Genomic DNA, 23,224 nt, shown 5'->3' with positions numbered 1-23,224 from the left:
GAGATTGAATAGACACAGGACATGATAATTTGAGAACAAGACAATGTGAGGGATTCCACAGAGTGCCGTTGATGAATTGTTGTAATGGAGGTCACAAACAATAGAATGCACCGCAGAGCTTTTGAGGCAGAAAAAAACAAGAGGTTGTTGTAGGTTGGGATGTAAAAATTTGCAGGAGCGCTATAAGCAGAAAGCAGAACATGGCTAAAACGTGGAAAGCAGAGCGGGCCAGAGGAAAGGCCGGGAGGGAGGGCTGCTGATGTCGTCTTCCTCTGTGGTCCAGGCTAATCTTCACGTCCTTGGGATTGTACACATTGCCTCAGGATGGAATCAACAGCTTACATGCCTTTCCCTCCACTGAGAGCTATTTTAGAAGAGTGATATAGTTTATCATTTAAAAGTATTTGACCCGTGTCACCACATGCCATGCAATAAATATATAAGCAGATGGATGGAGGAGCGCATCGAAAATGCACAGGAGCGCACTGAAAATGCAGAACTTGACGGGTCTGTTAGTCAGATAGGAGCTTTGGTGTCACACCAAGAAAGATCTTGAATAGTAGGCTAGGAGGACAGATACGAAGGGCTACTGTTTATGAAGGAATGAGGTGGCATTGGAGTCATTTTAGGAAGCTTTATTTTTCACTATTGAGCACATTGGGTCAGTTTCAGCGTGGGTGGGGCCTTGAGGAGGAAATCCAGTTAAAGAGACAAGAATAATCCAGATCAAAGATGCTTTGCTTTTTAGAAAAGATCCATGGCATATGACACAACTCATTAAGATCACTGTCCCTCTTTTAGGAAGGAAAAGGAAGCCAGCAGTTTATTACAGAGCATGAAGGATGACCCGAGTAACCTTGAGATTTCCACACACACCCCCGCACCCCAAGGGCTCAGCAGTGAGTGGCGATCAGATGGCAGCTCTCTGTGTGTGCATTTATCATAGCAGGGGGAAGCAGAGCTTGAGCAGTGGAAAAGCCCTTCTCAGCTGCTGAAAAGCTGGCCTCTCCTGCAGTCGGGCAAAGATGGGCCAGTCTCTTCCCACCGCTGGGCGCCTCTAGGCCAAGCCAAGGTCTTAGAACCTTACTTATGCGGGGATGAATGACTCAGAGCTGTCTCTGAGTCCTCACTCCGCAGTCACTTTGATGGAGAAAGTCGAAACGCTTGCAAGGTTTTCATAGGTTAAATCTACATCGAGGTTAAGTTTGTGTTCTCCATGACCACTGCTGACTCCAATGGAGTGATGTTTCTCCGTGGATCCAAGTCACTGTGTGCTATCTGCCTGCCTGCCTGACAGGGACTACTTCCCCCTGAACAGGGCCTTGACTGCTGACAAGGACCATCTTTTGTGCTACTTAAAATGGGAACACTAGCCTGCGTGTGGTCCTTGTGTTGTCTTTGATGAAAGGTTCTGGAATTGAAGGGACTCGGCCAGAACTTCAGCAAATGTAAAAACAATAAGGGGGTCAGAGACAGCTTGCCCTCCAAGCTGCTCCCAAGCTTGTCTGCCTCACACCCCAGCTTTCTTCCCATCTCTTCAGCTCTGTGGCTGTCCAGTGGATCCCACTCTCAGAGACGATCATTTCCTCACCAACATCTTAGCGAGAAAAATTCCCAACTTTGCGTTGGAAGAACTTAACAGCACCGGTGAATCTCCCCGCACTTGGAGTTTTACCCTTCACATTTAGACATACTTGCTTCGTTGTGTGTCTGTTCACTCAAACTGGGTTATATTTTGTTCATTTGTTTGCTGGTGAGATTGCATTTTATTTTACCTGTTTATTTTTGTTTTTATTTTTATTTTGTGGTTTTTTGAGACAGGTTCTATGTTGCCCCCGCTGTGCTAGAACTCTCTCTTAGACCAGGCTGGCCTGGAACTCTTTCTGTAGACCAGGCTGGCCTGGAACTCACAGAGATCAGTCTGCCTCTGCCTCCCGAGTGCTGTCATTAAAGGCATGTGCCACCACCACCTGGCTGAGATTGTATTTTAATTCCAACATTTCTCTCTTCCCTTTTCTCCTTCCAAGTTCCAAAGCCCCCCTACCCCCACCCCATGCCAGCTCTCCTTCAAATTCATGCTCTCTTTCTTGTTTTTTAATCAATTGTTATTGTATGCATATATGAATTTGTATATTACTAAATATAACCTGTTGAGTCCATAAATGTTACTTTTATGTATGTTTTCAGGGCTGTTTAGCACTGGACAACCAATTGGTGTGCTCTTTCCTGGGGAGGATCACCTCTCCCTCTCCCAGCTTTACTCAGGTGCCTGCTCCTGAATAAATGATCCCAGAGCCTTAGGGGTGGGAGTGTTTTATAGATGTATCCACTGAGACTGGATTGTGTTTTATATATACATATATATTTATTTACTTATTTATTTTGGTTTTTCGAGACAGGGTTTCTCTGTGTAGCTTTGTGCCTTTCCTGGAACTCATTTTGTAGACCAGGCTGGCCTCGAACTCACAGAGCTCCGCCTGGCTCTGCCTCCCAAGAGCTGGGATTAAAGGCGTGCACCACCACCGCCTGGGGATTGTGTTTTAACAACTTCTTTCTCTATACTTTGAAATGACCTTTTGTGAAAAAAAAAAATCACACAACACAATGAACCAGTAATGGCTATGGGAAGTGGGAAAATTTTATCCAGCTTTGTATGTATTACCATATTAGTAAAAATAAAGTTAACAAAATAAATATTGCTTACAAACTATTATACATAAAAGCATAATACCTTACTGCTCAATCTCTATGTAATTTTATTGAAGTTTAAATTCAAATTAACACTGAGTGGTCACATGGGAGATAGACATGAAATTATTTAAATTCCATTCTCCTGTCTGTCCAGTCACAATAATTACAATTGTTCTGAATCTTCTGTTTAAACGTGGGACTGTGCAGTCCTTCAGGAGTTGGTGAAGACAAGCACTCAGGCCCATGTGAGCTGAAATGATTTCAGCAGCTGAGAACTTATCCTCGGTCTGGGCTTGATGGTGCACACCTGTACTCCAGAGCTTAGGCTACATAAGGAAGGAGGGAAGGAGGGAGAGAGGAGGAAAGAAAGGAGGAAAACTTTCTCTTCAAATGAACACGTGTTGCAGACTTCTTATTAAATACAACTGAGCATTCTCCAAATTAACTTCTCCATTCACTCATTACTTATTAAAACATGAATATTAATGTGACCATTTGATAATTTAGATATGAATTATAAAAACTCAATTGTGATAGGAGTGATTGTTTAGCTTTTAAATTAATCAAAAAAATTTCCAGGATGGGATGTTTTTATCACTTACAATTGTTGGAGTAATGACTAAAAAGCAGCCCATGGTTGGCTGCATAGATTTACGTTTGGCTCATATAGTGCAGCATCTTGCTATCTGGTTGCTACTTCTCCCTCTTAGTCATGTCAAAAAGCAAGGGCAGTGAGTCCATTACTTTCCCATTGCTGTGCTAAAACATCAAGACCACAAGTGTCTTGTGGAAAAAAAAAAAGGTTATTTTAGCTTATAGTTCCAGAGGGAGAGTCCATAAAGGCAGGAAAGGCATGGCAGCCTGTGTGGCCAAAGCAGGAAACCAAGAGACCACATCTTCCCTGACAAACATGAAGCAGAGGGCGCCAAGCGGAAGTGAGGCAAGGTTATACACCCTCAAAGCCAGTGACATAATTCCTCCAGTAAGGCTCTAACTCCTAAAGGTTCCCTACCTCCTCAAACAGTGCCACAACAAGGGACCAAGTGTCCAAATTCGTAAGCCTATGGGGACCATTTCTCCTTCAAACCACCACTGCGAGCACAAACTCATTGCAGGCTACATTTTTTTTTTTTTTTTTTTTTTTTTTTTTTTTTTTTTTTTTTTTTTTTTTACAATTTATTTTGGGCAGCATTGCCACAAGGAAAAGGGACCAGAAGAGAACTGAGCTCAACTGCAAACGTAGGAAAGACAGTTGAGTAGTTAGAGCCAATGAGCAGCTGAGTGAGGGTGAAAAAGACAGCAAATGTGAACCAGAGTTCACCAACAGTAGAGGGCATCCTCAATGACTGACCTAAGAGGGTCCTTGTTCAAGGCAGGTCAAGACATACAGAAGCACAGAGAATGAGTGTGGCTAAATATAGAGTCATCATACACCAAGCATGTGGGGATTTCCTCAGAATCACCTTAGCAGGTCTCTTTCAACTGGGATAGACCAGTGAAGGACAGGGTCCAAGGGCGAAGTCTAGTTAAAAAGAGGGGCCTGACTAAACTTGGGTCCAAGACAGAGTCTTCACTAGGGACCACTGCTTAGGGACCACTGCATAGTATGGATATTTTACCTATATTAATGGAGTATGTTTTTGTTCTAGAAAAAAGGTAGAATACATCAGAGTGAACCATTAAAGAGGCCTAATTTTAAACCTTCTAGACCCTTTAAATTATAAAGCCTGAAACATCCTTTTGATGCCCAGATGTCTCAGAGAAAGATGTTTAACTTGTGTGCGTTTCCTCAGCAACAAGCAGAATTCTGACCTTATCTTCCAGGATTACTCTTTCCATCCTTGGAGCTTATTCAGATTTCTATGGAAGAGATGAGGATAAGGGATTTACATCAGAAAGGCTCCTGGGTTTTCTTAGGCTCCAAGACTTAAAGGAGAGAGAGAGAGAAGAAATCCTGGTAGGAAGCAGGTTTCTAAGGGCTGGAGAACTGAGGGCAGGATTGGAGAGGGTTCCCTAAGGAGTGTGCAAGACATACTAATCAGGCAGAAACTTAATGACTTTTTTTTTGACAGGGCGGGGGTGGTGGGGGGGGACGGGATGGGGACGACGACAAGGTCTCCATATATAGTTGAGGATGTCCTCCAACTTTGGTCCTTTAGTTTCTATCTCTCAAGTTCTAGGACTAAAGAGTGTGTTACCTCATCCAGTTTAATTGCTTGATTTTTTCTGTTAGACAATCAGTAAAGACATCTTAACAACAATAGAATAAGGCCCCCCTCTGATAGTCTAAGCAAATGAGGTTGGTCTATATTCTTTGAAGAAGGCAGATAAAAAAAGCAAGAGCGGGATGACCATTCTGAAATTACTTTTAAGATGAGGACGCACAGATGACAACAGGACAATGTCTATTTGGTTAATCTCAATCTGAATGACAATCATCAATGTGTTTAGACTGTTGGATTGAGTTTCTGGTAGGGAACTGAGTCCTTGGTTCTTCACAGAGTTACATTCAGAAACCGTTCATGGTGGGGGAAACGCCGAGTGCTAGGTCCCTTTAACTTTACAGGGAAGCAGGGAGACAGCTTCAGTTTCTGAACTGGACCCGGGGAGGTAAGCTGACTCCAGTCCTCTGTAAGCTAGCGGAACACAGTGACTGTCTCTCAGTTCTTTTCAAGCGAGCATGTAGGGAAGTGAGCGAACACTGGATGGACACACAGAAGCCTGAAAATGGACAAAGAAAACAGTGATGCTTCCTGCAAATCCTCAGACCTGAAAGTAAGTGCAATGTGGGAAGTCCTCGCTCTTCCTTGAACACTGTGTACTGTTGACCCTAGTAGTGAAATGGGTTCATGTGGCTGTAAAAATAAAGAGGACAAAAACAAATACTTTTTTTTTTTGCAGTACTTAATGGATTTTGTTGAATGTGAGCTTGTTTTGAAAGACCGTAGTTAGTAATTAATTAGTACCTGTTTTTAGAAAACTCCAAGGAAATTGTACTGATCTCTACGTAAATTCCACTTTAAACTTTAATCAGTAGTGCTAACTGAGACTGCCTATAATATGTTCTGGTTCTTAGAGATCCAGCTTAAGCCTTGGTGATCTATATGTGTTGGCATTTCTGTTCATTTCTTTTACTCCTTTGGAGTTACGCTACACTTAAAAGTAGCTTGGCACCACATTTAACTCATCTGACAGTGGTTTATTTTCTTTCCAGAAGAACAAACTGGCCCCTTCCAGAAACCACATTAAGTGAAGTCTGTCTAGTTCAGGGTCACCGTGAGAGATATGGGCAACATGTCATTCCAAGGGTTGACAAGGATGTTTGCCAAAAAAGAATGAGGGCATCATGAATAATGCAAAGTGTACTTGGCCCCAGATTAGCCCATTAACTGGCAGGATTAAAGACTGGAGGACATGGCACTCTGAAGGAAAGAGAAAGAGGGTGACAGAGGAGAAAACCATGACACAGCTACTGGGAGGCTCCTTCTTTGTCTTTTTTTTTTTTTTCCTGGATTGCTCCCTTTAAAAGAATGTGTGTTTAAAAGTTATTTCATCACTGGCGTTTAGTTACCCTGACATGCATAAATCTCTTTGTCTAAGAAGCTAAACTCTCGGATGCATTATTAAAGAATTCACAGCATCGGATGACAGAAGGCAGAGGAGGAAATAAAAGAGGAGGAGGGGAAACAGTTCAATAACGTAGTTTTCCCCCTTTCAAGCAACAGGATGCACACAAACGAGCGATTTGAATAGCCAATGAGTCATCTGCTCCATTCCTTCTTGCTTTAGTTTAAAATTCTCCTCTTATTTATGATCGAGAAACTGAGTCACCAATCAGTTCAGCGGCTGTCAGGGACAAAACAATCGTGTTGGCGTCCCATCCTCCAGGCCCGCACAAATCACCACGCCTCTTTAGATTTTCTACCTCACCCACGCTCAGAGAGCAACAGTGAGGAAATCAATATATTTCTGTGAGAAACTCACTTGTATTCTTATTTCCAATCTCGCCACCAGACAGAAATAATAAGAGTACAAGAGAAAAGCAGAATAATACAAGCATCCAAAAGCCGTAAAAAAAACATCTGGGCATGATAATCCATTCATGGAATCCCAACACCTAGGACACAGGCAGGAGAATTGTGAATTCACAGGCAGCTAGAGCTACTTAGTAAGATCTTGTCTCATAAAGTGAATGCCCCCGAACCCAATCCCTTCTGAAACTCGAATTAAAAACAAACGAATACCCTAAAAAAATACACAGGGACGGCTGTGTCCACCCAGGCACCTCACACCATAGTTCTTTCCCCTTTTCCTAACCTTTAGACCCCTTTGTCTGGTGGGCTCTATGCAGTCAGGCCTCAGCTCCAGGGCTTCATTCAACAGGGTTGGCGAGGATCTGGAAGGTACACTCTATGGTTGGTACAACGTCTAGTTTCTTCTTTTAAAAGAAAGTGCAGGAGTGTGTGTGCATGTGTGGTCAGAGAATAACTTGCAGGAATTGTTCTCTCCTTCTGCCTTTGTGGGTTTCGGGCAGTGGTTCTCAACCTGTGGGTCACAACCCCTTTGGGACCCAGTGACCCTTTCACAAAGGTAGCCTCAGACCATCAGAAAACACAGACGTTTATATTATGATCCATAACAGTAGCAACATGACAGTTATGAAGTAGCAATGAAAATAACTTTATGCTTGGGGGTCACCACAACATGAGGGACTTAATTAAAGGGTCGCAGCATTAGGAAGGTGGAGAACCACTGGTTTAGAGGAATCAGGCTTGCTAGCAAGCACATTTACTCACTGAGCTCTAATGTCTAGCTTTTCTGCGGTCCGTTTTGTAACTGACTGAAAACCACTTACTTCACTCACACAGGCATGACTGATAGGCCTTTTAGCACCAATTTCTCCTGCATGAGTCGCCCCACTTACGTTTGAGATGACCTCTAATCGATAATTCATCTTTTCTTTGAAAGATATCCAACATCTCCATTCAGGTGGTCAGTGTCCCAGGGAAGCTACCAGGGAGAAGACTACCTCGTAAACCCATTGGCAAACCCAGGCCTCGCGAGCAGCCCAAGAAGAGAGTTCCCCTTTGGAATGTTCAAAATAAGATCATTCTCTTCACGGTGTTTTTATTCATCCTGGCAGTCACAGCCTGGACACTTCTGTGGCTCTATATCAGTAAGTTACAATTTAAGTTCCTTTGGGGGCAAGGGTGAGTTCTGCCTAAATCAGCAGGCGTAGTCCGTCTCTGGGTACGTCCGGTAGAATTTCCCGCTTTCCCAGACGGACACACAGCTCTCAAGAATGGAGTTGAGACTTTAAGGGGAAAGCCGCTAGAGCAGTGGGCCATTTCTTCATCACCACCACTTCCTTGCCCTGGCGGGGAGGGACAAAAGGAGGAGGGATGAGGGATGGGAAGGGAGCTGGGGAGGATGCCCAGGGGGAGTTGGCTCACTCATAAATGCCATGCATTTGTAGCTTTTAAAAAAATGAATGGAGCACTAAGCTGTTTCATTTCCTCATTCCGCCTACAGCCTGTCACTAGGCAACCTTAAATTTCCGGCTCCCCCTTTCATGTAAACACCTTTGTCTCCCAGTTCTGTTTTTACCTCTGTAACTAGGCCTTTGTCAATCTGATTGATCCTTTTGGGGGCAGATGTGACAACTAGGCTCTTTCTTACTGAGTACTTACTAATTCATCCTGGTAACTACAGCACTGCTTGACTTGCATTGGTGTTCCCATTGTGTGTAATGTATTTGACATAAAGTACACTTAATAGCACGTAAGTGAAATATATATATATATATATGTGGTCTCAGCCTGTGGATTCTGATACAGGGCATCTGACATTCTTATAACTTCCTAAATGATGGTAGATGGGAGTGTCTTTTGTTACAGTTTTTCATCATGGTCTAGTTCTTAGTTGCTAATACAGAACTTCTAAGAACATTGCTTTTTTTTTATTTTGCTTTTCTAATATTGATGAGATGACTGGTACCTGAAAGTGCCCAGAAAGACAGAAGGAAACATGTCATTACCAGGCTGTATCTTTCAATTCTAGACCGTATTGGAAAAGGGAGAGAAGCTAGAGACTAAATTTGATCATCAATGGTTAATGACTTAATCAATTACACCTTCAAAATAGGACATACATAAAAACACCTACAAATCATGTCTTCGAACATTTCTGAGTTGATGAATTTGATGGGAGACGCTGTATTCAACGCCCTCATGGAGAGGAGTTTCTAGGCTCAGGCTTGCCCAGGCTGCACACCTAATGGTTCATTTGTGTTCTTCATAGTATCATATGTAATAAGCCATAAATAATGAGTAAATAACAACAAAGTGTCTTAACAAGTGGTCACAGTTGAGACGGTTGTGGGAACCACTGATTTATAGAAGCAACATGGATTGCTTAGGGGTACACTGCTTGTAGTTGACATCTGAGGCCAAAATGTTATTATGGGAAAGAGGCAGCAGCTGTGTGGCCAGCATAAGTTACACAGTCATTGGATACCCAATGCTATTTGCAGAGAATTGGAGAGTTGCTTGATGCAGAGACAAAACCCACACATCTAGTGTCAGAAATGCTGAGTTGTGAATCAGTTTGCCTACATCTGTTGTCAAAGAAATTGAAATGTGATTGTAAGGCAGGAGAACTCTAGGCAAAGAATTCATGAATGTTCTTGAGCAGTGTAGGTCACTTACTTATCCTTATAAATTGATTCTCAATAATTTGGCATAATCTAAGTACCCAGGCAATCTTCAGAATTCTTACAGATGCTTTTTCTACTTTTGAAAAGCCCACAAGTTGGTACTCAAGAAAGCATGTGGGTTATGTTTTCATTCTGAAGGGATTATTTTGTCATTATTGGAGAGGGACACCCAATGGGTCTAGAGATGGAAGGCCTCCAGAACAGTCTCCTGAAAGTTTATTGGATACATTGTGGTACTCAAGAAAGGATGTGGGTTATGTTTTCATTCTGAAGGGATTACTTTGTCATTATTGGAGAGAGACACCCAATGGATCTAGAGATGGAAGGCCTCCAGAATGGTCTCCTGAAAGTTCATTGGATACATTGTAGGAGTGCCAAGGTGAGTTGACCTCTGTGATAGGCAAGAGTCAGACTGGTAAGCCAGATAACATTTCTGAGTCCAAGGAGATTATAGACCTACAGGGCAAGTTAAGACAATGAGCAATGAAGACAACACACTTCATATGAACACAGAGCATATACAACCCATAGTTTCCTGGCACGCCAACTGACATGTTTGCAATACCCTATCATTGACACTATACAGAAGTAGCTTATTGGTATAAAAAAGAGAGGGTCATTTGGTGGAGACAGAACAGTGGTAGGAAACAAAAGAAAACTTGTTTGAATAAGTAAGAATTGTTTAATAGAAACAGGTTTTTTGACATATCCAATTTGGTCATAGAAGGTGGCCATGAGAACTGAGGCAGTTAATCAGGGAAACCAGCAAGGATCTTGTACACTGGTCCGAGCTAAAAGTATTAAGTAAATATAATGAGATTCAATGCTAAATTGATCATTTTTGCACTGATGATGCTCTGCCCCTTAATCAGGGAACGAGGTGTGAGATTCTTTAAAAAAAAATGAATGAATAAAAAGTATATAGAAATTGTCTTTGTGGAAAAACAAAACCAAAGGCAATCACTGGTTTTTTTTTTTTTTTTTTTTTTGGTTTTTCGAGACAGGGTTTCTCTGTGTAGCTTTGCGCCTTTCCTGGAGCTCACTTGGTAGCCCAGGCTGGCCTCGAACTCACAGAGATCCGCCTGGCTCTGCCTCCCGAGTGCTGGGATTAAAGGCGTGCGCCACCAACGCCCGGCATGCAATCACTGGTTTTAAGTGTGAGATCTAGTGAGGCACGATGATCTGCCAGTCAAGAACCTGATAGTGATCAAAGCCCAACAAACAGAAGACCAAAATGTGTCCCCCCAAAGCAGACTTCCTGCCTTTACTCTGTGTTCCCCATCCTTTCACAGTCTCACTCACTGGCTTTGGCCCAAGTGACCCCAAATAGACTCTAGAAGAGGGCTGATTTCTGTCACTCCCTTAGATTTCATCTTTGAAATCTGACCCTCTTTTAGTTAGCCTCACCTGATGGTAGGCCCCATGCTAGCATGAGGATATTCTCTTTCTCATTTCCACGCCCCTCCATCTTTTTCTTCCGCACCAAACGTCTTGAGGTCCAAAGGTAAGCCCAGAACTTACTATGTTGGGGGCTGAGGTAAAACAATGGTTTACTGTGCATTCCCTCCCTCAGAGAGCTTGAAAGGGCTGACCAGGGGTGACTGCCCCAGAGAACGGGGTTGCAGAGCCCTGTGAGAAGCCTGGCGTGGCAGCACATGACTGTAATTTTAACACCTAAGAGTCAGAGGCAGGGAGACTTGGAATTCAAGGACAGTCTGGGCTGTTCTTGTGAGATTATCTTGAAAGACCAATCGATGGGAATATAGCTCAGTGGCAATCACTGGACTCCATGTGCTAGGCCCTGAGTTTAAGTCCCAGCATTGCAGTAAAGGGATGCATGAATAAATACATATTAGAAAAACCCATGGGCAGCTGTGGAAGAAGAGAGAGACCTTGGAAACAAAGAGGTGACTGTGGTCTGGTGCTATAGTGCTTGCCTAGCACGTGTTCAACCCCCAATATTGGGAGCAGGGTGCAAGAGGACTAAACTCCAACTCTCCCAGCCATTGCCTCATTCTCATGGATCCCGAGTCCATGCAGATGCGGCCAGCCTTGTCCCTGTCCATCTGTCAGCAAAGTTCATGCCAAGAAACCTAGTCTTACAGTTCCCAGAGCAGATTTGAGTAGGAGTGACGCCATGCTGAGTCGAAGGTCATGCTGGTAAGGATAAGTGCTCCATATGTTGGACAGAGCAGAAGCCTGGGCTCACTACTGAATATTAGGCACCCAAGTCAGCTCAATGGAAGCTCCCAAGAGGCAGGGAATTTCTTCTTTCTTTCCTCATCACACTAACTGTTCCCCAGACTGTGATGGTGCATCATTTATTATCTTACAGCTTGCAGACATGGAACTCATGAAAACTGTATGCTTTTAACTCTCTAGAGACAGTAGAACAAAGTCCAAGAAGTCTAGTTTTTACCTTTAAACCTTGCTTTTAAGTATTTACCAGTAGCAGACAGGAAGGGTAGACTGTGTCAAGAGCCACAATAATGGAAGAGATGTCACTAATTCTGTTTTGACTTCCACAGGTTATGATGCACTAAAGTATGTATGTGCCCAAGATGAAATCATTTTAGGGGACTCCTGCCAACACGCATTAGGAGTTGCTTAGCTGCCACAATCTCCTCATTGCTTTCTCTCCTGTTTTGCAGGTAAGACAGAGAGCAAGGACGCCTTTTATTTTGTTGGGATGTTCCGCATCACCAACATTGAGTTTCTTCCTGAGTACCGGCAGAAGGAGTCCCGGGAATTTCTCTCCATGGCGAAGACAGTACAGCAAGTGGTGAGACTGAGGGGTGTGGGAGCAGGAGGGTGGGGTCTGCAGGAGCGGGAGGGTGGGGCCTGCGGGAGCAGGAGGGTGGGGCCTGCGGGAGCAGGAGGGTGGGGCCTGCGGGAGCAGGAGGGTGGAGCCTGCAGGAACAGGAGGGTGGAGTATGGGTGGGCTTTCTAAGTGTCCTAGCTCACTGAGTTTAGGAAATAGCAGGCAGGGCACATCAAAGAAAGCTGCTGGAGGAAAACAGGGAATTGAGTTCATCTGTGTTTCAAAATATAGTTCCATTTCATCCATGTTCACTGTAAGAGATAGTCACATTCTTCCTATCATAATATTAAAAGGAGAAAGCTCTTTCAACCTGTTTTTCTCCTCTGTAAAATAGAAACTATCATGTGATCTTTAAAATATCCTCCAATTCTGAAGTTCAAACATACTGATTGATTTTGTGATTTCAACACATTTATTCCAGCCTTACAGTGGCCATCTCTTCACTTAAAAACAACAACAACAAAACAAAAAACCAAAACTCAAAAAACCAAAACCAATATGTCCTTTTTATTCAAATGATAAAAATCATAAAAATTAGTAAAATTCAGAAAAAAATATATTTAAAAAAAAGAGAATCAGTTTTTCAATGTCATTTCCAGAGACAAAGCTCTGATTCTGGCCTGAAAGGACATGAGGGCATTGCAATATTGGAGTATTAGCAGTTATCTTTATAGTGTAATATTTTTCTGTTAACATTGCATCTCATGTTTCCTTTGCAAGCAAATATTCTTTTAAAAGCAAGTGTTAATAGTCTCAAAGTTAACAAATCCCTTTTTAATGGATGCTTAAGCTATTCCCCAGTTTTTTTAACATTATACACAATACAAAATCAAAACTGCCATGAATTATGCATATTTCTGATTACTTCCTCAGACAATTCCCTAAAAGCATCTAGAAGAAAATAATCCATTCAGGGCTCCTGGCACAGAGCGAGAATGGGAAGGTTTCTGCTAATTTGGACTTCTGCAGCGATGCAGAGGGTTGCCAGGGACCTCACTGCAGTGAGAAACGAGGAGGGGTTTTGGGAAGGACAGCAGTGGTCAGATGGTTTCATACTGACAGCCAATAACTACAGCAGTAAATCCTTCACCTCAAATATAGGTGCCCCAGTTATGCCGCAAATGATGCCTGCTAGGTAGGGAGGGTGAAACCAAAGCAATGTAGCTCAGTAGGTTTAGGCAATATTTTTTTGTGCTGCATGTTTTATTTATAATGAAAAATTATTATTATTATTATTATTATTATTATTATTATTATTATTATTTTCTGTGCACTGGTGTTTTGGCTGCAAGCGAGGATGCTTGATCTCCTGGAACTGGAGTTACAGAGAAGTTGTGAGCCAATGTGTGGGTGCTGGGAACTGAACCCAGGTCCTCTGGAAGAGCAGCCAGTGCCCTTGCCCACTGAGCCATCTCTCCAGCCCCACTGAATGGTTATTTTAAACGTCATATTATTCATATTCTTTCTCACAATATTATAGAATTTTTAAGATTTGGACATTTAGATGGGCGTTTTTTTTTATTTAGAGTTGGAGAGGAGAATGAGTTTAGCACTAGGAAAGCTAAGCAAAGACAAAGAAGGTGTATTGGTTGAAAAAGGTTTTGAGAGCCAATGAAGTTTTGGATCAGCTGACTTGGCTGGCCGGACTATGGGCACCATGCGCCGCCTTGTGGCTAATACTGGAATTTGTCCTTGGGAATAACCAGGTTTGAAACAGGCGTTAACTATGGGGAAAAAACTAATATTAGGAATGGGAAGAACTCGGAAGTTAAACTTGATGACAGATTTTAAAGACAGAAATACATGGGTCAGAGTAACTGACGATTCTTCACATCAGAATAAAAGCATTCTAAGAATTGCTTCAGAAACAAGGACTTAATTAAGTTCAGGAGATGATGTCTGGGTTGGAGTTAGAAGCCTTCGGTGTGAGGCCTGTTTTCCTCACTAATAACTGTTAGAATGCAGCCCCAAGGAAACTGAGTTTGAAAGAATTACGACCATTTAACCTCTTTATTTTCAGGTAAACCTGGTTTATACAACATCTGCTTTCTCCAAATTTTATAAGCAGTCTGTGGTTGCAGACGTCAGGTAACGCATGTCCCTCATTCTGGGATTCTTACCATCCTTGCTACATACCCTGCAGATGGGCCCTGGAAGGACAGAGATTCCCCATTCAGAGACGATTGCTGGTAAACACCCCATAGCGAAACTAATGACCCACCCATCTGCCAGGCTGCCACACCAGGTCTGTTTTTTATCTACCAAGTCTGCCTCCCTCCACCCAGATGGAATCAGCACATCTGGAGAAAATGGTCACACACATGGTCACCATGGTGGGTGGATGGTGGAGAAAGAACAAGACACAACCACTACTTTCCAAAATATGTTCAGTGACAAACTGGCCACTAGAGATTATCTGAGGAAAAAAAAAGACTCTCATGAAAAAATGATAATTTTTTTTCCAAAAAACTGTGCTCCGTATACTATAATCAGATTTCTCTTACCCTTCATATAGCTGCAGAGACTCATAAACCCAAGAATGGAGTCAAGGTTTGGAGAAGCCTTGGAAGGAATCAATTAACTTGTTTGTTTTCCTTAACTTCTATTTCCAAGTTACCTAGTACAGAGCAGCATCGTACGTTTCTACAATCAAAGCATGTTGTATCCACACAACTGGGGATGCAGACCCTATGGCCAGTTTCAAAAGAAAACTAAACCCTGCTTTGTAGCTCTGCTACATATTAGCTGTGATTCGCTGTGTGATTTTGAACTACATTTGTCCCCAATTTTCACATCTGCAGAACTGGAAAGGTAGCAGGTGAATTGGACAAGGCAGATGTCATACTGTGTGGAGACATGTTGAGATGCAGAACTGAATTGTCAATATTCGAAGTGACTACTGGTTGATACCCTTAAAGGGATCTCTGTGGAGATGGAGCTATTGAGTAACGCTTCCAGACTCGACTCCAACACCGTGATTAGAACACACATCCAACACAGTGATCAGAACACACAGAGTATGACACTTGCTCTTTCCAACCCTTATAGCAGGACCAAAGAAAACCTACGGAAGGGCATTAGTTCATTTGAAGGGTGTTCTCAGTGGGCTTGAATCTGTCAGTTTCTACCTTCCTGGGAATGTTTACTTTCTAAGAAGCACCCTTGAACACTTCTCTCTCTCTCTCTCTCTCTCTCTCTCTCTCTCTCTCTCTCTCTCTCTCTCTCTCTCTCTCTCTCTCTCTCTCCACTGTAGTAGTAACAACAAAGGCGGTCTCCTGGTCCACTTCTGGATTGTGTTTGTCATGCCACATGCCAAGGGCCACATCTTCTGTGAGGAGTGCGTGGCAGCCATCTTGAAGGACTCCATCCAAACCAGCATCATAAACCGCACCTCTGTGGGGAGCTTGCAGGGCCTGGCTGTGGATATGGACTCTGTGGTACTAAATGGTGATTGTTGGGTAATTCTTCTTTAAACATTCCTTCTAATACCACTTCTGATACTCACCATTATCAGAGGTAACATTGTAGTATAGACTCTTCCACAATCCTAGGAGCAGAGGACCAGTTGAACATTGCAGCTATCGTTGGTGAGGGAAATTCTTAAATGTTATACATGGTATACTTGAAAAGCAGAATTGTGAGCAAAATTGTATTTATTAAGGTGTGTTTATTAAGCACCTTCAGACTGAGTCCTTAAGGAAGAAAGTTCTAGAATAGAAGAATTTCACTGACGTTTATCTGATCTTTTCCTTTGTCCTATTTTATGAGTGTTGTTGCTGGAAACTGAAAGCTTAGTTTGGTGCCTGGATGAATGGCAAAAGTTAGAAAGAAGGCTTTCCTAGGCAAAGTAAAGAGGGAGAACACATGAGCGTTCAATGTGGAGAAAATGGGCAGAGCATGGAAAGATGAGGAAATGGAGAACTGGCTGTCCTGAGTCTTTATTAAAATTACATTTTAAACTGGATGTGTGTCTGTACATACCATGGCACGGTGTGTGTAGGCCAGAGTTCAACTTGTGGAAGCTGATTCTCTCCTTCCATCCTGTGAGGATCAAGCTCAGGTCACCAGCATTGGCATCAAGAGCCTTTTACGTGCTAAGCCATTTTGCTGGCTTCTGAGACATTGTTTATTGAGGCTTTTGAGGTTAAGGTGAGGATGAGGTGACACAGACTTTTGTGTGTGAAAATGAGCCCACACACGTGGAAATCAGACTCCATCTTTTGAGGCTTTTGCACATCTGTATTTAGGGTGGGAAATACAGCCATAACGGTTGCATCATCCGTACACCTGCGCCATGTGCAAGTGAGTGGGCCAGTTGCCTGCTTTTTGCCCATATAGGTCTAGTGCCCTTTGTTGAAGATCATGTTGCAATCATGCATCAGGAAACGGATGTGGCCTAAGAATTAAGATGTGTATTTAGATAGTGTGAAAATAACTAACCACACTTTATTATCTTTGTTGCCTTATTGAACTAAGGAGGAAAATATGTAAATGCATTGCATTGCCATCATTATCCTTTTTTTTTTTTTTTTTGTCTTTGTGGTTAGTTAGAAGCTGGCTAGAGGTTTCTTACTGTCTCACGAAAGGCCAGCATTTAAAACCTGCCCATCCCCGGTCTGCTCCCTACCACCTTGTCTCCAATCCAATGTCCACCAATGCTCCCAATCAGGCTGTGCCTCAGCTCCATAGAAACACAATGGCACCATTTGTCTTGACAGAAAAACTTGGTATTATTCAAAATTTCTGCAGTTTTGTCTTTTGGTATAAGTTTTACATGTATAAGTACCAATTATATGCACACACATATACTAGTTGTACATAAGGTAGCTGATATTTGGTTTGAACAAATGAAAAATCTCTTGTGGAAAATTCCACACTATGTTTACTATTTCAGTCATAAGACTAATTACCATTATTTATATAGTTGTTTTCTTACCCTCGAATTGTTTAAAATTTGTAACTCTGAATGCTTGGAAGCAAATAAAATAGAATGTTGAATTCTCATGGATCCTTAGCTTCAGAGGCTGTCATCTCCTAGCTGTCCTGTTTATCTTTAAATAACTAGATAACGCTGCTCCTCACTGGACTATTGGGATGTACAACCCATATCAGATGTGTCTGATTATTTTAAAGAAGGAATGAGAATACATTTTTCCCAAACAAACGAATCTCTGGAACTAACGATCTTCTTTCTATACTGTTTCAATGCAGCTGGGCTCCGGTCAGACTACTCTTCCACCATAGGATCTGGTAAGTTCATGAATTTCTTCTTTACCCCTCACTAGAGTGTATATATACTGGCTACACTTGTTCTTCTTAATGATGTGATCCATTAGTTCTTTTAGTCGCAAGTAATAGCAATATAAGTGACTTTAGCACAAACGAACCTTGATAGGCTGACGTATTACACATTTGAGACAAATATGGAATAAGTTGGCTTTAGGCATGATGGGAACCAAGTTCTAAAACGAAATGCTAGCAAGACTATATCTCTACCTTCTTATGTTGAGGCTTTGCTCTCAAGCGCAGCTTCCATTGTGGTATCAAGTGAAAGCTTGGGCTTGACCATTTTTCTCAGTTGTAGTAGAAAACTCGGGTACACAGATGAAAGTTCCCATAGAATTATGAGCTGAATCCCATTATACGGATTGGCAGATGTGCCCCCTTCCTGAACCAACTTCTTTGATTGGTCGATCTGGTCATGTGTTCTCTTATGGAATCAGAGGTGTATTTAACCCCAACTAAAGTATGGGCTCACTGGGGGCAGTTTCTCAAAATAATGGGTTCTGTCACCAAAAGAGAGGAGTATGGAGTCTAGACTGGCAAAGAAAACAAATGTCCTCCAGATGATGGTTTTTGCCTGCTACTCTTTTGTAGAGATTTCTAGAGAGGTCATGCTTTGAGAGCAGGGAGAGAGGAGGCGGGGAGATAGAGAGACAGAGACACAGAGAGACACAGAGACAGAGAGAGACAGAGAAGAGAGTGAGCGAGACTAAGGAAAGCTCTTTCTCCACAGACAAAGGTTGCTCTCAGTACTTCTATGCAGACCATCTGACCCTCCGCTACCCTCTGGAAATTTCTGCAACCTCGGGACAGCTAATGTGTCACTTCAAGCTAGTGGCCATAGTGGGTTATCTGATTCGTCTCTCAATTGAGTCCATCCAGTTGGAAGCCGACAGCTGCATCACTGACTCCCTGACTGTTTACGACGCCCTCTTGCCAATCCGGAGTGCCACCCTGTACAGGTAAGATGCAGGCTCCCTAGCTGCCTGGAGAAAAAGGTTTTCCTATTCCCTATTTACAATTCCTTTACTTCAAAAACCTAAGGGTATCCATTGTGTAAAAGACCGACCCCGACACCTCTGATACTTTAAGTGTCTGTCAGGTTTTCTGTTTGTATGCCTTGTAGTACACAAGACTCAAACTCCACACAGCAAAGACTTTGGGCAAGAGAGACAGGAATTCGTCAGATACTTTGTTTAGTTTGACTTTCACTATGAATACAGTAAAGTCTACTGTATCAATAGAGCATGACAATAAATACCCTATGATGATTAGATCACATTAAATGATTAAAAATTTCTTTAATTACAAAGGTGCTAATAGAGAAAAATGAGGCCAGAAAAAAATAGCAATTACTTTACAATTTCATTCTCCAGCAACTTCCTGTTACATTTTCATATATATTTATTCTATTCATTCATATGTTTATTAAATATACAAATACTTACCTGTGTCTTAATTTTAAAATTTAATAATAAATTTCTATCATGGGCGCTTAATATTCAATAAGCTGATGATGACAATCAAGCTTTATTTAGGCACTGTGTTAAAAGGGTATGCGAATTATCTTACTTTTAATAATATTTACACATATCACAATGCTTTATATGTGTGCATATGCATTTATATTTTGGTGAGGAATGTACATATTAGAAGTCCAAACACAATATATACTGTGCAATGAAAAGTAAGTTCACTCCTGTCTCCCTTCAGTGATAGTTAGCTTCTTCTCGTCCTTCCGGACATATGGAGCTATTATCTCACTTTGATCCTTACTACAGAGCAATGGGGCAACATCAGTACAAGTGTTACCATTTCATGGAAAGAATACTGGAGTTTACATAAATGTAATTGCTTGACTGTCTAGCATCTTTCATCTAGTTGTTCCATGGAGCCAAGCACACATCATCTTTATATCCTGTTTTCTCTCAAGAAGAGCCCAAGGACAGCCACTGAGAAAATCCCTGGTAGTCATTTCTAGACGAATGCTTCTGCATCTCTTCCAGCTCCATTCTAGCTGCAGAACTTTATGACTACTCACCGATGAAGGTCTAACTAGCAGAGACCAACTCAGAAGAACTGAGTGATGGCTCTGGAAATGTGTGAGATGGTATAATATGGAGACCCACGGATGAAACAAGCAGTTATTCATGTGTTGTTATCTGGTTGCAGAATCTGTGAACCCACAAGAACGCTAATGTCATTTGTTTCTACAAATAATCTCATGTTGGTGACACTCAAGTCTCCTTATGTACGGAGGCTGTCAGGGATCCGGGCGTATTTTGAAGTCATTCCAGAACAAAGTAAGTCTTCTCCAATTCAAACAAGTCACTTGCAGTAGTTGTGAAGATGCTGTAATCTTTCTATCCTGAGGCTATGTTGTGATATTAGTTTTGTCAGTCAAGGAAGTTGTACTGGACATGAACCCTGACTCAGAAGAGAGGCATCATAGTAAACTCAGTAAAGAACTGTTAGCATACAGATGTTGATTAGGTTAACTCAAAAGGGCAAAGGAGAATTGAAAGTGTGTGTGGAAGAGCAAAGACAAGATTTGAACTAATGTATCTGAGAGTATTGGAGGAAGAGGTCTGTGGCTGAAGCTTTGGCCTCTTAGTAGATGCCACCACTTACCTGCTTCTGGTGTGTCTCTGAATCCAGAGCCATGTTGTAAAGAAATCAGCCACATCCTACAGGTCTATAGCAAAGATGAGGATTAGAAAACAAATATAGAATGTGAGAAAAAAGTGTTAGCTGTATAAACTGATGACATGATCACCCCATGGTACAGTTAAAGGGAAGTTGTTTATTATTATTATTATTATTATTATTATTATTATTATTATTATTAGATAGAGGTAGATAGATAGATAGATAGATAGATAGATAGATAGATAGATAGATAGATAACAGCCACAGGCATCTGGAAGAGTCCAGAGCAGAGAAAGGAAGTAGTGGATGGAATATGGCCAGCAGACTGAACTTGGCCATGAGAGATGCAGGACCAGAATAGAGAGAGATAGAGAGAGAGAGGGAAGGGCAGGGGAGACAGAGAGAGGGAGGGAGGAGAGAGAGAGAGAGAGAGAGAGAGAGAGAGAGAGAGAGAGAGAGAGAGAGAGAGAGAGAGAATGAATGAATGTGAAAGGGAGACACAGAGGGAAATAGCAAGGTTATAAGGGGATGAAGAGCTAGGGGAAGGGAAACCAGTGAATTGGGGGCAGTTTAGGGTAGGGTAGGAGGTGAGAAGGGCTAGGATGCTAGCATCCCTTTGAAATGTGTAACAGGTACCTGTGGTAAGAAGGGAGCCTGCAGGTCAGCACCAGCTTTGTATGCACCACAGGTAACCATTTGCCCCTCAGCCAGTGATAAAGGGACATAACTTCTTCTGATAGAGGGGAGCTGGCTTCAGCAGTTCCTGAGGAATGCTGACTTTTATCTAACCTCACGAAAGCCTCCTCTAGTCCAGGCTGGGTCCATTTCTGGATATCTGGACTGCCTTTTGGAGCTTTGGGAACTGGAGTTTCCTTTGGACCTGACATTAGCTAAATCTCTATGGGGTGTTCTTTCTTTGAAGAGATAAACTGTGCCAGTTCATTAGTGGAGTAAATATGCGTGTGTAGAGAAAGCATGCAGCCATGTCCTCATCTCATCATGCCGGGTCCTTGTATGTGGATGCCTTCTTTCAGAATGTGAAAACACGATATTGGTCAAGGAAATCAACAGCTTTGAAGGGAAAATTTCCAGTCCGTATTACCCAAGCTACTATCCTCCGAAGTGCAAGTGCACCTGGAAATTTCAGGTAGCCTAGATCTTCTCAGTATCTCGGGGGGAAATTGTTCTTTTTTAGCAAAAAATGTTTAAGTCACTTTGTTTTTAAAATTCTAAGAATAATACCACTTATGTTGGGAGAGATAAACCTTATTGAAATATATTATCTGCAGAGTGAAATTTTCCACTGTCTACATTCTCTGCTGTCAAGCTACCTACTACTCTTAGCTTATTTGATCTATTTCTCCAATTTATTTTGTTTTTAATTATTTTTTAAAACCTAAAGGTATTGTTGCCAGATCAAATAACTATTTTATTAGAGATAGTGCTATTTCAGAATGGAGACTAATAAAATAATTAATTTGATTAGGTTATTTATAGTTAGTATGTAAGTAAAGCAAATGTAAATTTATATGAAATGTATGCATCTCCCTCTGCTGCTTGTCAAGGCATTGCTCACTGTTTAAATCTTGGTCTTGAAGCTACTTTTCTTTCTCCTACTATAACAGCGCATGGAAATGGAAAATGTCACTATTGCTCACTTAGTGCATATGTATAAAATCATTAGTGGATAGCCTCATAATTGGGTTGGATGTAAATGACAAATACATACAGCTTGAATTCATCAATATGTCATTGAATGATAACTGTGGGCCTGGAACTCAAGTACTAAAAGAGACAGAAAATCTGAAATTAAAAAAGGAAGTTCAGCTTTTGTGGAATGTTCCTTCCAGCAGGGGGAGACAGGCGATATGCTAACAAGCTACACAGACAATGAGTCCTCCCTATTTATACGTTTCACACCTGTGGATTCAGTTAATGATTCCATCGAGTGTGCACCTGTATTGAACATACATGGACCATATTACTGATATTATTTACTAAAGAACAGAGTGTAACTGCATTTTACAAAATTATTGCATGATACTTGCTATTATGAACAAAATGGATATTTAGAGTATGTGAGAGGATCTGTGTGGGTTCTACAGATACTATGAATTTTATGGACGGGACTTGAGTATCCATAGATTTGGAGATATGGGGGGGCGGTCCATAAACCAATCCTCTCAAGATACTGAGGGGCAACTGTGTGCAGCTTGTCACATGTGACACAGTGCTACGGGGAAAATGAAGAAGTTGAGGAGGTGCGACAGCTTGGGAGGGAAGCCGGAAGTGTGAAGGGAAGCCAGAAGTGTGAAGGGAAGCCGGAAGTGTGAAGGGAAGTGGGTCAAGGGGTCGCTACATAGGAAGTCAAAGAAGCCTCATTACCAAGGGGAACATTCGCAGAGATGCTGAAAGAGGGACCTACCTTACAGATGTCTAGAATAAGAGTACTGCAGCCAAGGGAACGGCTGCTGAGGACCCTGAGGCTGGAGGGAATTCCACACGTGATCATTTGTACATAGTCATGCAAATTTAATACCTCAAATGATTTTGCAATTTTAACCAAATCCGATGATTGACTCCATGTCCTGGTGACAAGTATCCTTAAGTTATTTGATGTCGATAGCATCAACTAAATAGCCAGATCCTTGCCCTATGCCAGGTTTTCAGGACTTAGTGTCTCAGATGACCAGAGGGTTGCGTAGCTAAGAGGGTACGAGAGAATAAATAAAAGGACTAAGGAACGAGGAGGGGGAAATACCATTTTCTCCTTCTCCAACCCTCCAGAACACAGATGTAGCTTCTTTAACTCATTCAACGACCAGAATTAAGAATGCACCTTTCCCTAAAATTCTGCCACATGTTTGAAATGTCTTTGATGTAAATGTTGATTCTATAATAATCCAAAGACTTAAAATAAAAAAAACCCATAAACACTGCTGTTGTTATTTTTAGTCAGCACGGAAATAAGAATATTGGCTTACTTTGTAATGAGGTTGAGGGTTGAGTGTTGAAGAAAAACATCTTTATAAGGGGAAGGGCAGATCACACTAGTAAGGGAGTGA

The 23,224-nt window shown here is 41.9% G+C and overlaps 1 protein-coding gene across 2 annotated transcripts in view; it reads left to right on the top strand.

The window, feature by feature from the left end:
• The first annotated feature begins 5,418 nt into the window (after nucleotides 1-5,418).
• The window catches only part of Tmprss7 (transmembrane serine protease 7), a 35,783-nt gene continuing 17,977 nt past the window's right edge, over nucleotides 5,419-23,224 (top strand). The window contains exons 1-9 of one of the 2 annotated variants that reach the window (XM_006975785.4): nucleotides 5,419-5,466; nucleotides 7,660-7,867; nucleotides 12,058-12,188; nucleotides 14,248-14,315; nucleotides 15,481-15,674; nucleotides 17,439-17,477; nucleotides 18,244-18,472; nucleotides 19,683-19,813; nucleotides 21,194-21,306. In XM_006975785.4, coding sequence (XP_006975847.2) covers nucleotides 5,419-5,466; nucleotides 7,660-7,867; nucleotides 12,058-12,188; nucleotides 14,248-14,315; nucleotides 15,481-15,674; nucleotides 17,439-17,477; nucleotides 18,244-18,472; nucleotides 19,683-19,813; nucleotides 21,194-21,306 — 1,161 coding nt within the window. Of the gene's footprint in view, nucleotides 5,467-7,659; nucleotides 7,868-12,057; nucleotides 12,189-14,247; nucleotides 14,316-15,480; nucleotides 15,675-17,438; nucleotides 17,478-18,243; nucleotides 18,473-19,682; nucleotides 19,814-21,193; nucleotides 21,307-23,224 lie in introns of those variants that run through there. The other variant, XM_076548889.1, reaches the window with a different exon arrangement.

Source organism: Peromyscus maniculatus, chromosome 12, assembly GCF_049852395.1.
Source record: "Peromyscus maniculatus bairdii isolate BWxNUB_F1_BW_parent chromosome 12, HU_Pman_BW_mat_3.1, whole genome shotgun sequence".
NCBI lineage: Eukaryota > Metazoa > Chordata > Mammalia > Rodentia > Cricetidae > Peromyscus > Peromyscus maniculatus.
This window is presented reverse-complemented; position numbering and strand designations above follow the sequence as displayed.